Source organism: Polypterus senegalus, chromosome 1, assembly GCF_016835505.1.
Source record: "Polypterus senegalus isolate Bchr_013 chromosome 1, ASM1683550v1, whole genome shotgun sequence".
NCBI lineage: Eukaryota > Metazoa > Chordata > Cladistia > Polypteriformes > Polypteridae > Polypterus > Polypterus senegalus.
This window is the reverse complement of record NC_053154.1, coordinates 203,222,842-203,240,236: the sequence shown is the minus strand read 5'-3', so window position 1 is coordinate 203,240,236 and position 17,395 is coordinate 203,222,842. Positions and strand designations below refer to the sequence as shown.

At 38.1% G+C, this 17,395-nt stretch overlaps 1 protein-coding gene across 3 annotated transcripts in view; it reads left to right on the top strand.

Moving 5' to 3' along the window:
* The window catches only part of adamtsl4 (ADAMTS-like 4), a 150,485-nt gene extending 135,125 nt beyond the window's left edge, over window positions 1-15,360 (top strand). For all 3 annotated transcript variants that reach the window (XM_039767504.1, XM_039767489.1, XM_039767495.1), the window contains exons 13-18: window positions 2,089-2,293; window positions 2,963-3,136; window positions 5,749-5,922; window positions 9,441-9,620; window positions 9,698-9,842; window positions 12,873-15,360. In XM_039767504.1, the coding sequence (XP_039623438.1) occupies window positions 2,089-2,293; window positions 2,963-3,136; window positions 5,749-5,922; window positions 9,441-9,620; window positions 9,698-9,842; window positions 12,873-13,006 (1,012 nt within the window). In that variant the 3' untranslated portion in view covers window positions 13,007-15,360. The remainder of the gene's footprint in view (window positions 1-2,088; window positions 2,294-2,962; window positions 3,137-5,748; window positions 5,923-9,440; window positions 9,621-9,697; window positions 9,843-12,872) is intronic.
* Window positions 15,361-17,395: the final 2,035 nt, after the last annotated feature.

Genomic DNA, 17,395 nt, shown 5'->3' with positions numbered 1-17,395 from the left:
TTCCCTTCAAGGAGTTACTCCAAATACACCAAAATAAGCAGAAAATAATGGAGGTCTAGGAGGAGACTTTTATTATTCCCCCAGAATAACATATGATTTTAGGCAAGTTCCAAATGAGATAGATGTTAAAATTATGGATAGTGAACATTTTTAAAAATATATATACAGCACAAATGCTCCGACATCCATTTCCTGAATAAGCTGTTATCAACACAGGGTCACAGTGAGCAGAAGGTTTGGCTACAAAGCAGGAACAGGAGTTATCCTTAGACTGGACACAACCACAAACACTTTTAAAATTACTCACGCCATGCCATTCTTGAGTCTCCAGTCAAACTTACATGTGCATCAAAGGAGGTGTGATGAAACTGGAATCCCTGAAGAAAGGCAGTTCCATTAATTATTTAATGATTAAGGATGAATACATTTTTGTGAAGGGGTAAATGAAAGTTAGTTGGATAAGCAAAAGCTTATGTTGCCTGCTGAATCTTTTTTTTCCACAAATGTAATCTTTCCTACTTGTTTATGGTATATGTACCACAGTGGTTTCACCCGGGAAATAATATAATCGTACTGTCTTTTCTCTGGTATGTTTTGCACAATCCTCATATGTTTCTGTTTATCATTCTCAAGTGTGGCCCAAAAAATCCCAGAAAAAATAATTTGATGGTCATTTTATAAACATTTTTCCTTCCCATTGACTGTAATAAAAGACTTCACACAGACATATACAATAAATCTGTTTAAACCAGGAGAGGACTTCAGGAGTTTGTTCTTTTATGAGGATGGCAGACTGTGCACAGAAGCAAGATATCTACAGCAGCAGTCCTTTTGGAAAGCAAGAGAGATTAGGCTTAACACCAGAATTACCAGAGCCTACAAAAAAACTAGTAGATCCGGCCCACCTTAAATCCCATCGCACCTCTCCGTCAGCGTCTTTTGTCCTGTAAATATACCGATAAAGACAAGCTGCAAGCAGCCTGGTATCCCACCCCACCACTGCCACACATTGTTAAAACAGAAACGTTTTTCATATTTTAGTAGTAAATTATAAAATGTTGGCATAAACTTTATAATGTGTGAGCCTGAAGTCCAAAGATCAAATATACACTTTCACACAAGATTCTAGGACAATACAACAGCTTCCGTGGTGTAGCGGTAAGATTTGCTGACTTGTAATCAAGAGTCCCCGGTAACTTTTACAAGTGCTATAAATGTACACCGTCTGTTACAGACACAAACCAAATATATGCGTGTACTGTATAATATTAACAATAAGAGCAGCTCACTAATTAAAACGGTAAATATAGGAGGCAGTCGGGATCGAACCAGGGACTCTTGATTACAAGTCAGCAAATCTTACCGCTATGCCACGGAAGCTATTGTAGCGTCCTTGAACCTTTTGTGAAAGTGTTTATTTGATATTTGGACTTAAGGCTTCACCCATTATATAGTTTATGTCAACATTTTGTCACTTACTACTAAAATATGAGATTATTGTAGAAACAAAATTCACATGAAATGCATGTGTTCCAAATAACGTTCTATTATTTCCACTCTAAAACTCCAGCACTTCTCTCCCAGATAATCAATCAAGGCATGAGCTGGGAGAACATTGTGCACGTTCTGCGGCGGTTGGGGATTGGATACCAGGCTGCTTGCTGCTTGTCTTTATCCGCACATTTACAGAACAAAAGACGCTGATGGAGAGGTGCAAATGGATTTAAGGTGGGCCGGATCTACAAGTTTTTTCGTAGGCTCTGGTAATTCTAGTGTTAAAGTATGTAACACATTTGTGAGGGCACAGCTGGAATATGTTGTGCAGTTTTGGTCTCCATATTACATTAAAGATATAGCTGTTCTTATGATTTTATTACTTCAGAAAGACCTGAAGGACCCTTATTTGGGTCTTTGTGAAAACAAATATTAATGTGTCTTGCAAGTGATTGTCCCAATTTTGTCACTTTTGGTTTTCTTTCTTAATCAGTTTAATACTAAGAGTCACTTCCTTACATGTTGGGTAGCTTGACTGATGATGGAATTTTATGTATCCTTTGTGTTTTATCCTCACTGTTGTGTGGGACACAGCTGGGAAGTTGGTGAGTGGTCAGACTGTAGTAAAACCTGTGGCCCCGGGATCCAGCATCGTCAAGTGCACTGCCGACAGGTCTATGCCAATAGGAGCAGCATGGTTCACCCACAGCTATGTGCCACCCTTCAGAAGCCCAACAACACTCAGCACTGTCACTTGCGCATCTGTAGCCACTGGGAGATTGGTACCGACTGGAGTGCAGTGAGTAATGCCTCTGTTTTATTTCCTGATTTGTGCTTTTCAAGAAAAATAGAGAAAAATATATTCTTATGTTAAACTAAACATAGCTTGTCCCAAAGTAACAAAGCCACAAAAAGATGGTTGAAATACTCAAAAATGGTGCTGAATTTTGAATCTTGTCCACATCCCAAATTCTGCTGCTTGAGGCAGTCTATACCTGTTGCAGTAATCAAACACTGAAACAAAGACCACATTGATGAGTAATCAAATACTACAGTTATGAATAGTTCTGACCATCAAATTTTGTATTGTTACTATTCACAATGGAAACTCTTGGTCATGTACTGTATATTGGCCTTTGTAGGGGACCCATCAAGCTTAGGTAAGAAAAGTACTTGGCAGTCATGATGCTCTATCTATTAATTTACTAAACACTTATTTTGGGAGGAAGAAACTGGACCCTTGCTCAGTAAAAAATATGCCGAGTGTATGTCTTGCCCTAAAAATCTGCGTGTGCCAATGAGTCGTGTACTGGAATAACTGATAGTCTCATGTTAATCTAAAGGGACAGCAGCAAATGTTGACAATATTTCAAGTATTTATAGCTTTTGCATAATCAGTACTGTAATGTTGTTGATTTAAGTGATAGATCCAGGTTCTTTGAAACGCTTTTATTTCTTTTGTGTTCAGTGTTCCGTGATGTGTGGTGTAGGTGAACGGACCAGGATTGTACGTTGCATTAGTAATCAAGGCTCTGTTGTGAATGACAGAGAGTGTAATGCTGAACTGCGACCAATCTCCAGTGAGACTTGTGACATGGGGCACTGCGTGCGTAGCTGGTTTTTCAGTGACTGGAACAAAATGGTGAGTAAAAAATTATGTTAGTTTTCCTCATTCACATTTTTACTTTCTAGTAGAGAAATAAATTGTATTAATCCAAGAGATTTAACAATATAATTTTTATTATTGATATTAATTTTATACAAGCAGTCCAGCAGGCTGACCTAATGGCATGTTCTATAAACTATTTGAGAGTACTGGTTTAAATTATTTATTCTCCATTATACCACATCTTTAAAGTGATCCATAAATTATTTACTTTGAATTTGAACTTTAAATGTGTTTTGGTGCCAAATGCTTATCCTGGCTGTCACTGCAGCCACTTTCTTACAAAGCCTGTTGTACCTGCTATGGTGAACACTGACTTTACAAAGCACGTTACATCCATGCCTTATATTGAAAATATATCTTGCAAGTAACAGAAAAAATTAGTAAAGTGAAGGTGAAATCATGCTAAGGTTGATCAAGATCCAAAAAATGAACAGTATTTGATTATAGTTAAAAAGGTTTTTCATATTCATTCAAGTTATAAATGTTGAAAGTTTGCATATCAGAAGACAGCTCCAGAACAAAAGTGTGCAATTTGTTTTTTTTACAAGTATATACTGTACGCTGATCTCAGGTGTAAATTTTTGCTCCATTTTTTACTGAGTTAGACAGAGTGGGGTGTTTGATTTCAGAGTGCTAGATCTGAGTAGCAGGGTGGTTCTAAAATGGAAAGAAAAGCCAGTGACAAGCTGACAGTTTTATCTAATTTTGATTTAGTTTGTTTCAGAATTGACATTATTTGTAACTACTTGAAGTAGAGTAATGTTTGTTTGTTGAACATCCTTGAGGACTGGATAAAAGTAATGCATCTAACACAATAAAGGAGTTACTGCTACGCAAATAAAGAGACATTGCATAAAAAATGTTTGGTACTTGATATCATTTTGTCCACCTGTAGCCGAGATGTGTGGGCTAAGGCTTAGATTTTAGTCAAGCTTAATCACTAAGGGGAATTACATCAAATCATTCAGACTCGGGAGTTTCAAATTCTCCTTGACTCTCTTTTCTTGCATAGAATTCAGATGACTTTACCTGCTCTTGTGGAAGAATGTCATGTACAGGGTGGCTGCAGACACAGCAAAGCTCCATTATTAATTATTATAAAAGTGTTAGTTATACAAATATTAAGTATGGCAATAATACCAAATAATGACATAATAGTACATGAGGTAGAATAATATAATAAAACCTAGTCTTGACAATGCAGCATTACGGTTGTAGTTTTCTTTGTATATTTTCCCCAAATTTCACCTTATGCAATGTCTTATATTAGGAATTTGCTAGTTTTCGCATACCCCTTGGGTTCAGAGTGCAAGGTCAGCCATTACACAGCACCCCTGGAGCGATTGCAGGTTAAAGGCCTTGCTCAAGGTCCCAGCAGAGTAGGATCTTTTTTGGCAGTAACAGGGATTTAAACCCACAACATTCCAGATGCCAGTGCAGATGCTTAGCATCAGAGCCATCACTCCTTTATACTGTATGTTCAAACTACTCAATGCACTTGCTTAACCTGAGCTTATACATCAGCTTTTGCACCCAAGATTTGCTACTGCCTGATCAATCAGGACATCATCAGTCCCTGCCCCTTCTCGTGTTTTCCATTTAAAGTATCAGTTACCCTACAGTTTTGCACAGACCATCTGCCAGTTTTAGAGGAGAGCAGAAATGTAGAATTATATAAGGGAACCTGGGACTTAATCTCTGTATTTACTTATGTATTTGTTAGTTATGAACATCAGCCACTAATGTTTCTGTTACTGTGCTCATTTTGGGCGGCACAGTGGCGCAGTAGTAGTGCTGCTGCCTTGCAGTAATGAGACTGGGATTCACATCCCCTGGGTTCTTCCTGTGTGGAGTTTGCATGTTTTCCCCATATCTGTGTAGGCTTCCCCTTGGTGCTCTGGTTTCCTCCCACAGTCAAAAGACATTCAAGTTAGGTGGATTGGAGATACTAAATTGGCCCCTTTTGTGTGGTTGGGTTGTGTATTTGTGTGTGCTTGCGTGTTTGTCTTGCCTTGTGCCCTTTGCTAGCTGGGATAGGCTCCAGCACCCACCGTGACCCTGTTCAGGACAAAGAGGTTTAGAAAATGACTGACTGACTGATTTTCATTTTGCGGTTCTTTAAGAGCTTTTCTTGAGCTGTCACAATTACTGATTTGATGTTGTACATAGCATGCAAGACATGTTAAACAACTCCAATTGCAATGCATCAAAAAGTAAAACTTCATCAAAAAATCATCAGAAAGCTTCTGTTCTGTTCTTACAATGGGAAAAGTGATATAGTGTAATCTTAAAAAGTAATGTATTTTCCAGAGACCAAGGAAAACCATGACTGTAATTAAAGAAAATCAAATGGCACAGTACATCAATGTCCAGTCGATGTCCTCCTGCAGAGGGTTCACAAAAGTCCCTTCATTAAAAGGCAGTAGTGCATAGCAGTTTTTTTTCTTTTATTAATAACCTAGGCATCTGTATGGTTTGAACCACTTGAATCACTCGTGACAGAATGTGTCAGTAGTTGAACTTGGAACACATAGTTTTAATCAAAGCCAGATCTTATTTACCATTTTTTCCTTTCTGCTGTGCAGTGCTCTGCAGAGTGTGGAACAGGAGTCCAGCGGCGATCAGTAGTTTGTCTGTCAAACTACCCCAAAGGCCAATCAGATCAAGGATGTAGTGGCACAAGGCCTCCTGATCTACGGGCTTGCAATGAAGGACCATGTGAGCCCACCACCCGCTGGTTCACTGGACCCTGGAGTGAGGTGGGTATTATAAAGATTTTTCTCATGAACAAGCACACTGAAAGAGAAAAAAAAATGTGCTGTTCTTTTAGCATTACATAGACTGCTAACAATTCACAGATGTAGCCGTCAAATTTGATAAGACTCCCTTATGCAATACACACTGTGTTTCTATGGAATGCGGGAGAGTCACACCGTTATGACAAAGCCTTAAAGCAGACGCATAATTCATGAATGAATCCATGAGTTGTGTAACCAACTCCTTGTAGTTTTGTGTTTGCCAAAAAAATATTAATTTATCTTACCCTGGTGCATTACACTGACTACCATCATAAGAACAGAGGAATGGGGTAAACCCTGGCACTGGCTATAATACCTCTGGGAGAAAAATGAATACTTTATTTTTATTTTACACAAAACTAAAGATCATTCTCTGTTTACAACTTAACATATGAATTATATAAAAAATTCCACTTGTAAATCTATTCCTTGTCAGCTTCATTCCATTGCTTAATTGTTGAAAGGTCAAGCTCTGTGTTAAAGTCTTTATAAGGACAGAATTTATAATGACTTGCATCTCTGCAAGATATTTAAGGTTCCATGATGATGTAACACAAATACTGCATAAAACCTATGTATGTGTATGTGTATGTATATATATATATATATATATATATACTGTATATATATACTGTATATATATATATATATATACATATATATATATATATATATATAAAATTATACATATTGTCACGCTTGGGTTACACAATTGCACAGATCCATTCAAGGTTTTCAAGAAACATAAACGTTATTTGTAAACAGCATAATAATGCATAAAGCAGAGGATGTCTGGAGGAGAAATGAGACAAGGCAATAAGCAAAAAGGACAGGTGCTATACAGGCTTTTAAATATACAAAGTGCTGTGCGAGAAGCATATCACACGACAGAGCAGCAGCAGCCCAGCATCTAATAGAGCAAAGAGGAGGCAAACTGTATTTGTTCCAATTGCAACAGTGTTCAAGAGGGGGCCTCGGAGGAGCAACCCTGTCCTCCAGGGGTGTGTAGAGCCCTCTTCTTCACATAACCAAAAAAGCTCTGTGTGTGTGTGTGTGTGTGTGTATGTATGTATGGAGCAGTCTGCTCTGCTCACGCTGAACCACAGTCACAAGATGGTGCATGCATTTACTTTTAATTTTTTTTAATACACTCACTTCTCATTCAACCCAAGCAGACAAACTGAGCTTTGTGGTACATGCACGGTTCATATTCAAACAACAACCTACCATACGTTTGGCTGAGACAGGTTCCAGCCTGTCCTGCTTAATTTGTGTCAGAGCTGCACTCAGCTACACATCCGTCTCAGACAAGATACAACCTGTCCCGGCCCACTTAGCTGATGCCTGGGCAAGTTCACCAATATAATAAAAGTGGTAGGAAGTCTCTGGGTTGTTTTTTGTCCTGAAGTCCACATCCAGCTACTATATACGTACATAAATAAATAAATATTATTTAATTATTTAAATAAAATAAATATTTAAATATTTATTTAAATATGTGTGTGTGTGTGTGTTTATTTTATGTAAATTTTCAAACAGGTATGAGAATACACACAAGTAAGTAAAACATAAATAGTAATAACAACTTTATAACCATTGCTTACATTTATTATTATTATTATTATTATTACAGTCAACCCAACTTTGGATGCCACTGTAATTATTCAACTGATCACATACTGTACCCCCTTAATCCAAAATCTAGTCTGAGGGAGCTGTAACTCAGCAGCACTTTAAGCAGGGCACCAAAAGCACTAGAGGTATTTGCATCCTTTGTAGGGTGTTCAGTCATGTAATCAACCACAATTATTCTTGACAGGTAAAATTGTTAATTAACTTAATACACTTGTTTATGGTTGGTGGGAGGACAACCAGAGTACCAGAGAAAAACCCAAGCAGATATTGGGGAGAGCATGTGGACTCCATACACAGTGACTAGGCCTACAAAAAATCCTGGAACTGTGAGTCTGCAGTACTAACCACTATGTCCCCATTCCACCTAATTATATCTTTTCTTTCAAATAAAAAATACAATAATACAGTTGGCCTTTCATATCCGCAGGTTCAGCATCCGTGGATTCAACCAACTGTGGAACAAAAATATTAGAAAAAAAAAAACGCTGAATCCATGCAAATGAAGTAATGTGTAGGCATATACCCGGCTGTAGCCTCTTGACTGCCCAAGGGATGCCAACATGCCTACAACCACTGCAAGATTTGTTTGTTGATGCAAAGAAAAATGAAACCGCTATATTCTAACTAAGGCATCTGCAATTGCAAAGCCTCAGCCCTCAATGCTTAAATATCCTCACCCTCCACAGATCCTGACATCAGTACTGTAGCAACCTCAGACCATTTATATTTCTATATAATAAAGTAAGGAGTACTGACTGGCATCTTCTCTGGTTTCTTTCAGTTTGAGTGCTCAGGCTTTCCATTAATTCACCCTTGCTCCTTTTCAACGTGACTTTTTAAGTGGCCTTCTAAGCCCACCTTCACAAAAATGGGATTCTGTGCGCTTACACAGTTTTACATGACTTTTACATGAAAGATAACAGTTCATGAAATTATTTTCTTCCTGTAAAATACTATATAGCAGCTTTGGCATCATGACGATACAAAAAGTAAATGCAAGTCCTCTGCAAATAAGAATATTGTATGCAAATTTCATGGCAGCCATTTGTAGCTACTCAAATTTAAATAAAGTTGTTATACTTTAGACCTCCAGGCTGACATTTCTATGTGTTTAGTTACTCAAATTGTGTCACCTTTCATGATCCAATTATTTTCACAATGCGTAGAAAGAAGAGCATGGTGATGATGACGATACTACAGCTAATGTGTATAAAGTATGCTTTGTGACTTTAGTGCCATGCTACAAGTCAAAGGTTTTTGCCAGTTTACGTGCTATATAACATTCAGTCAATTGCTGAAATGAAAAGCATAGTTGACCGGTGTTCACAATTCTAATACGCATTTGCTGTTTTATGGCTCTGCGATATCACATACAGCTCATTTATTTTTGGGGCTTTTATATAAGACTGGAAAGGGAGGTCTGGTCTGCCCAGCTTTGTGTGTTGCTGCTGCAAACCTCATAAGAAAACTTGGAAAATAATGATCCTGATTCTTTTATATACAGTAGTTTAAAGTATTCTTTTTACCTAAGGTGAATTATTGTAGTTTTCTGCTATATTGGTTACTGGCATTTTATTAACAAAGTATTGTCTTATAATGTTATATAATGGAGAAGAAATAAAAATGGAAGAAATGACTGAGGCTTGACCATTGTTATAGGAAATTTAGTTAGAAGAAATGTTAGCAGGATTTCAAATGAAAACACAGAATGATATTTTTGTTCAGACAATTTCTGGAATTCTTTGCATAGCCTACTTTGCCCTAAAGATCTTGTAATTCCTTAACATTTATGCTGGAGCAGTACATCACCTTAGCTGGTCTTTTTCTTTGTCTCCTTCTTTTAGTGTAATGTGGAGTGTGGAAATGGAACACAGCGCCGTGACCTCATCTGTGTCAAAAAACTGGGCACAGATTTCAACTTAACAGACCCTCCAGAGTGTGCTCATCTTGAAAAGCCATCCCAAATACAGACCTGCAGCCCAGGGCCTTGCAGAGAAAAGTGGTACACAACCCAGTGGAGTGCGGTGAGTTGAAGGGCTGCGGGAGAAATATCATTGCGGCCCATTTTAAACTTGTTAGACTGACATGTGTTGTCCCACAGTGCTCTAGGTCATGCATGGGTGGTGTCCAGATGAGGGAGGTGCGTTGTCTGACAGAACAAAACACCCTGAGTGAGCAGTGTGACGCCTCTGTGAAGCCAGTGGAAAAACAGTCCTGCAATACTCAGCCATGCACACTGGAAATAGGTAAGCCAAAGTGCAAGCTCACTGGAGTATCACTGGCTTAGTCCAAGAATAAGATTTAGCTACCATTCATTCTGTGAAAATTGCCCAGGTACAAAAGAAAGGGCTTTTGGCAGTTACATGAAACTAAAAAATGCCAGCTGTCCTACTTCAAGAAAATTATAGAGCAGTAGGCAGGGTAACCCTACTCCAGGCATGTAAGATCATTTTCTGTTTGCTTAATAATACCCTTAATTAAAACACTGGATCGGTGACCTTTTTAAATACCTCCAAGCATTCAGCACAATTTACATGCCAACACTGAGCTGTACTGAACCGCAATTGCGATAACATCACTGTGACTGGAAAATGCTAATACAGAGTTTCACAGAAACAACTACTGTACATACAGAAGACTGCAGAGATAAATGCGTTCCAACTAAACAGTATTTGTGTAAATAGGTAATTATGAAAATGACATGGCAGCTGGCATTATATTACAAATTAATTGCATCATTAAGCAATTTTCTTGTCTTAGCTCACAGAATTGCACTTTTTGTTTAGTTTTTGCCAGACTAAGCCTCTGCCCACTCAAGTGTTTTTGTTTAGTAAAACTATGACAAAATATTTGCTGGCAAAGTAATGCTTGATGGTAAAGATGGTGATATGACAAAAATACTACATAAGGTTATTTAATTCTGCATACATCTTTGAGAATATTCCAAAATGAGTTTTAATGTTACAAAGTATTTTATTTGTTCAAATTATCCTTCAGTTTGAAATGAAAGATTTTTGAGCCGTATTTCTCAATAGACAGATCTATAAAAAGTACACCATATTTGTAGTTGGATGTTGTCTGTCACAATACCAGAAATCTGATCACTTCTAACATCATCCCACCTGGTCTCCTGTAATTCATAAAAGCAACGTACTTTATCCCACTTAGTCACTGTGTGACGGAAGAAACGTCTGGTCAGAAAACCCCAACTACTGGCCAATCAGACAACAAAAATCCGTGTAGTACACACTGAGTGTGACAGCTTTCAGAGTTGAGCACTTGCCTGTAAGAGACAGATAAGCTGTCTGATTCATTTTGTACCGACCAGCAGCTTGCAGGGCAGTCTGCATCAGTTGAGATGAAAATGGAGTTTGGAGGAGTGTACACATCTAAAATGGCAATATTTCTTTAATTTATATAACTGCATATTATAGCAAAATGATGCTCCTTGCTTCAGGGTACAGTGGCAGTGTCAGCATCTAGGAAGCAAATGTGCCACTTAGCAATTTTACATCTGTAAAGCCTTACATGCAGCAGAGCTACCTTTAGCTGTCCTTCCATTTATTTTCCAACCTTGCTTATCCATTTCTTGGGTCAAGGGAGTCTCTTCCAATCCGAGTAGCAACTGATGAAAAGCAGGAATCAGCCTTGGCATGACAACAGTCTTATCACAGGCAAACTCATGGTCAATCACTCATATCTAGCAATCAACTGTTTGTCTTTGTATTGCAGGATTAACTGAAGTAATTAAAGTTTTATTAGTATGTGCTATTAAATGCCAATTTAAAAATTAAAAAATAAATATTAATCAAAGAGGGCGGCGCAACGGCGCTGCTGCCTCGCAATTAGGAGACCCAGGTTCGCTTCCTGGGTCGTCCCTGCATGGAGTTTACATGTTCTCCCCGTGTCTGCGCGGGTTTCCTCCCACAGTCCAAAGACATGCAGGTTAGGTGCATTGGCGATTCTAAATTGGCCCTAGTGTGTGCTTGGTGTGTGAGTGTGTTTGTGTGTGTCCTGCAGTGGGTTGGCACCCTGCCTGGGATTAGTTCCTGCCTTGTGCCCTGTGTTGGCTGGGATTGGCTTCAGCAGACTCCCCGTGACCCTGTGTTCAGATTCAGCGGGTTGGAAAATGGATGGATGGATGGATAGTGACTGGCTTAAAAATGAGTAATAGAATTACTTTCCTAGTCTTTGGAAAATATGATTTTAGTTAAATGTGACTAAAATTAAATAGCATTATAATGTGAACACTGAGACTAAATAAAAACTTTTTTTTGTTTAACTTGTGCATTTTGGACATCAGCTCTGCAGACCATGATATCACTCCCACCTGCACTCACTATTCAATTAAAGACATAATTATTCAAATGGAAATATAAATGAACATAAACATCATTCTCAAAGTTACTTAATCCACGTGAGGGTTCTGTAAGGAGCAGGAGTTTATCCCACTGACAATGGGTTCACAGCAAGACAAAGCCTTTTGCACAGGGTGCCAGTCCATCACAGAACCCACTCATGGACATACCCACACTATTGCCCTAGAATCACCAGCTAACCAACCTGAATATCTCTGGACAAGTGAATGGCCAAACAGGGTTCCTGCCCCACCATGGTGCCTAGTTTACCTAAAATAAACGAAAAAGTTTTATTCTTGCATTTTGAAGTCTGTTAAAGTTAATAGGGGCTCACTGCAATTGTGGAGCAACGAGCAGTCTAACAAGCCAGGAACAAGGCCCCTCCTGACCCTTTGAACTTACTGAGCTGTTTTTAAAAGTTCAAATGCCTGTACCATAGTGTTTATTAGTTTCTGTAGTCAAAGGCGTTATTCTGCCTGTGGCGCCTTGCAGCTGAAGAGTTTCCAAGTATCAAAGTGTAGAAAACCTAAATAGACAGAAACCCAGTGCATTGAGTAAACATTAAGTTTATTCTGTAGAGCGTTTTTCATGGAGAAGTGGTAAGTAAAAATAAAGGTCAGACAAGTATAACAGTTATGAATAAGGGGTTCAGAATTCTTATATAGTGAAAAATAAAGAATTGTCTGTTTGCTTTATTTGCATTGGCCAGAGTCAGTGGTTCATTGGCACATCAGTACAGAAGGAAGATCATTTTGGGGTTTCCAGCACTTTTCAGAGCAAATCCTATTGAGTTGAAATCAGTGAAGCTATAGTTGGGATTTATTTTCTGTACTCTTGTAGATGAACTTAGTCTGCATCTATGCCGCCCATCCTGAACTTCAGCAAGTTTTTTTCATGTTTTATCTCTTTCTTACTCAGATGAGAACTGCCGAGATAAACACCCCAACTGCCCCGTTGTGGTCCAGGCTCGCCTTTGTGTCTACGCCTACTACAAGAATGTGTGCTGTGCTTCCTGCGCCAGAGCAGCAGAACGGGCAAAGCGACACCAGTGATGCACACTTTGACAATGCCTTCTTGCCCTTCTGCCTCAAGATGTAGAGTAATATATTTAAAAAAGGTTAATTTTTTGAAGGATTTAAGGACAGATTTCATAAAGGTCTACTCCAGTTCAGAGTTTACATTAAAGACAAACTGGAAATGTTCAAGCTCAGCTGAAATAAATCTACCAGCAGTTAATCCAAACAGAGTAACACACTGGATTATTTATTTGAAGAATGATAGTGTTAATATAAACTTTGTACTGGAGGATGTTCTAAGCAAATCTGTTTTGATGTGTACATAAGATGGCAAATGTTGCTTGTTATACAGGCTTGTAAACCAAATAATTTCAATTGCTGGCATTTCCCTTTCTCACTTTTGACATTTATGTTCCATGTTTTTGTTAAATAGCAGGATTAAATGGGAAATATTTAGTCACTACAGGCAAAGGAAATACAGATCATGGGTCAAACAGAATCAAGTTGCTGGGGTTGGTGATGGCCACACACCCAGTGAAGTATATTTTTCTATGGTTGGTGGCTACAAGAAACAAGCTATAACTGTGTCCTCTGTCAAATATTCAGACTAGTGCAAATGAGCAGACATTGGCAGGACTCAGATGGTGCAGTGCAGGTGGACTTTATAAAATCAACTGTATTGGCTATAGTTTATGTAGACAATGCCATGTTCTTCAGAATAAATCTAAGTTTGCCTATATTCTGACATTTCTGGGAGGGTGAAGATGGAATAGACTTCAGGACCATCTTGTCTTGCACAAAGAGCATGAAGACCAGGACAAACTTGGACATAATGCTGTGAAACATGACCAGAATGCCATGGTCTTTTAGCAGAAGCATGGTATTATTTATCATCATTGTGCTCTTCTTAAAGCTAGCAGACCAGAGCACTCCAAGTGGCAAAGATGTCTGTACTTACCAAATAACTGTGCCTTCTTTAAAGCCACTTTCACCTTTTATTTATGAGGTTTTATACACAATCAGGAATTTGAGGTGATTACTTTATGACTAAATACCTGGACTAAAAAATGGCAAGAGGAAAAGCATTATACAATGGCACGTGAGTGCCCCATGGGTAAGTGCATGAGGGAGGTACAATAGGATTTGGGTTCTTCATGGCAGATCACATTACTCTTAATTTGTACCCATAAAATTCTGTCACTTTTATAATATTCAATTGGTGACATACCCAGTGTAAAAATCCACTCGATGGTAATGACACAATCCCATTCTCCCAGACCACCCAATATAACTTACAGCCTTGCACTCAGAGGACAGCATTGTAAGGGAGTAAAACTCACATTTTTGAGCTGTCTTTGTCGCTGGGAGGGCATCTTTTCAAGGATCTGTAGTTGAATAGAGAGTCCAAAGAAATCGTGCAAGTTGGTGTTTGCATACACAGCTCCCTGTTGACTACCAAAAATACATTCTAAGAAAGAAGTATGAACACAACCACCAGTTCAGAATTCACATTAACAAAAAAGAAATATTTTAAAAGAAACATATGCTGGAGCTGTTTTCAGGTTGTTTCAGCAGTAGTGTTAGGGTTTATTTGAACTTTTCTCCATTTTGAGGATCTTTCCTTTCTTCTCCTTAGTCAAGGATTGACTAATGGATCTCATTACTGTAGGGTTCATTCCATTACAAGCGACGCAGTGCTTTTCCCACACAGAATTGATGATTTTTGTCATATTTTGTATGCCAACCTCTCCACAGCAACCACCACCAGCACATCATTTTCAACCTCTGATTTATAGTGTGGTAATCCACGCACCTCTATGGATTTTCAAGAGATATACAAAGTGCCTTAACTTTAATAAAATGGAATGAGTGTTGTAACTACTCAGATATCTCTAGCTCTCTAGGTGTTTGTGAGTGCATCTCGTGTTCATTCCAACATTCGCTAATAGTTGAAGCAGGGTCTCTACCATGATAAGAGTCCCAAAGCTGCAGGACGATGTGGAAAGGCAGAATGACCAAATAATCACAGTGCTTGTCAAAAAGACAATAAGCAGAAGCCATACTATAAGAAGGCCACTCAAAGCTGATATAAACATCATTGTTTAAGGGGTAACACAAGCTTTTCCTTGTCAGTATTGTTGTCTACGTGTTATACAATTTAGAACTTTTTTATATACAAAGTGACTTAGTTTCCTTGTTTTGTGTTTTAAGCTTGGTCTGAAAATGTGTCTTTTTAATGGTCAAAGCAAAACGCATTTATTTTATGTACAACTAATTTATTTTTCAAGAAAACCCTATAGAGATATATACTGAATAAAGAGTACTTTCTATGTTTAAAAACTGCAATGTTAATAAAAGCCAGTGAGTGCCAGTGTGCCTTTTGTTATCAAGCTGACTCACACAGTGTTCCCTTATCTTTCTCCTTCATCATTGGTTCCTTGTTAACATATGCATTTGGCTTTTTAATGGCCTTCTACTTAGTGGTATTATACGTTTATATTCCAAAGATACTAATAAGGCTATAGAACAAGGTGTTGTACCAGTCTGTTCAACTCCATGAACCCTTCTAAATAATGAGTGTGCAGTACCTTAACTTACATTCATATGTATATATATATATATATATATACTTGGGGGCTTTGCTCGCCAACCCCCATTTTTGTTTTTCCGGATACACACTTTTAAGATTTTTGTTTTCTTTGAATTTTTGCTATTTCATTAGTTTCACTTTTATTTCAGAACTTCGTTAAAAACAATATTTGGAATTTTTCAAGTCCCAACATGCTGAATTTTTTTTTAATGAGGTCAGTGAGACATGTGTTTAATGAATTTGTACCATAATTCAGGATAGTTTTCTCTGTTTGGAATTTCAGCACAGACAAAACGATCCACATCATCAGCAGTTAATAATTTGTTTTGCAAAGTAACCATTAAATGCATGTGAGGTAAACTCCGTTTTTGAAATTCTCTTGACTTCAAAGCCTTAAAATATTTACATACTTCTGACATATCACCTATGTCCATATATTCGATCTCTATTCGCCTTTTCGTTATTTCTCCGAGTAATAATTTCTCTTTCTTTGCGCTAATGCAATGTTTACTTTCTTTTTTTTTGACACTGTCGTTTTTTTCTGCTTGCATATTCTGTATCTTACTCTGCATGTGTTCTGCGCATATGTTTTTTTTGAGTCTTTTGAATTCCAGTTTTCATTATCTCTAACTTGCTCTGCATGTGTTTGGCCCCCTTGTTTTTAAACCTCTTTATGACGTTTTACTTTGTTTTCTACTCTGTCTTTTATTTCTAACTTTGCTTTATCCTGCTTGTTTTTCAATGACACCTGGTGCGTGGTGATTACTTTCCCTTTTTTGAGTAATAATCTCCATTTGTTTGCACTCCTGCGATCTTTACTTTCTTTTTTTTTGATACTTTCTAATTTTCGATACTTTCTAATTTTCCTGCTTTCATATTCCTTACGTTTCTCTGGATTTGTATCGCCCCGTTTTTTTTGAGCCTTTCGAATTCCACTGCTTTCATAATCTCTAACCTGCTCTGCATGTGTATATGCACCAACATTTTTAAACATCTTTATGAAGTTCTACTTTGTCTTTTACTCTTTGTCTTTTAATTCTGAGCCCGACTGGACATGCTTTTTTTCAATTCCAATTGTTCCGGGCTGATTACCTTATTTTCTCAATTTGCACTTAAATTATTCTTTTTCTTTTTTGCATTTTTTTCTCTCCTACGCTTTTGAGTCTCTTTTCTACGCACTGATCTTTCTTCTTCGCTTAGTCGTCTACGTTTCATTTATAACATATTGTCCTTATACGCTGTATATGCGCTGGGAGCACTGGATCTGTGTGTGCTCAAAGCCTTGACACGACTGAGTGTTTTGCTGCCTGTGGTCTTATTTCATATTGGTTGTAAGTAGTCTTGCAAGAATCTCATGTTGTACGTCATCACGAGACGGTCCTGGAATCTCTTGGCACAAAGTCTTATGTTTAAGGTCCCCGCGAGACACTCTGTGGCCAATCTCTTTCGTCTTGCGCGTCTTAAGTGTCTTCCGTGATCTTCACGTGAAGATCACGTCTCATCTCCCTAGCCTAGTGTGCTCTGTATATAACATCCCAATGCTGCCAACCAGCCACTAGAGCAGTTCAAGTGGAGTGCAGGTTAATTTAAAGGGTGGCTCACTGTCTCCTGACTTCCTACAAGTGACATTGGAACAAAAAGGCTTCACAGCGACTGAAAAGCTCAAAGGAGATTCTGTAAGATGGGGTGAAAATGCGAGTACCAAAAAGACAAAAGAAAGCTGCTATCAGCACTGGATGTAGATCAGATATTATCCTTGAAACAAAGCTAAGTTTCCCTCAAAGTAAAAGAGGAATGCTTTGTCTTTTCAAATCTGAGACTGAAATTTATTAACA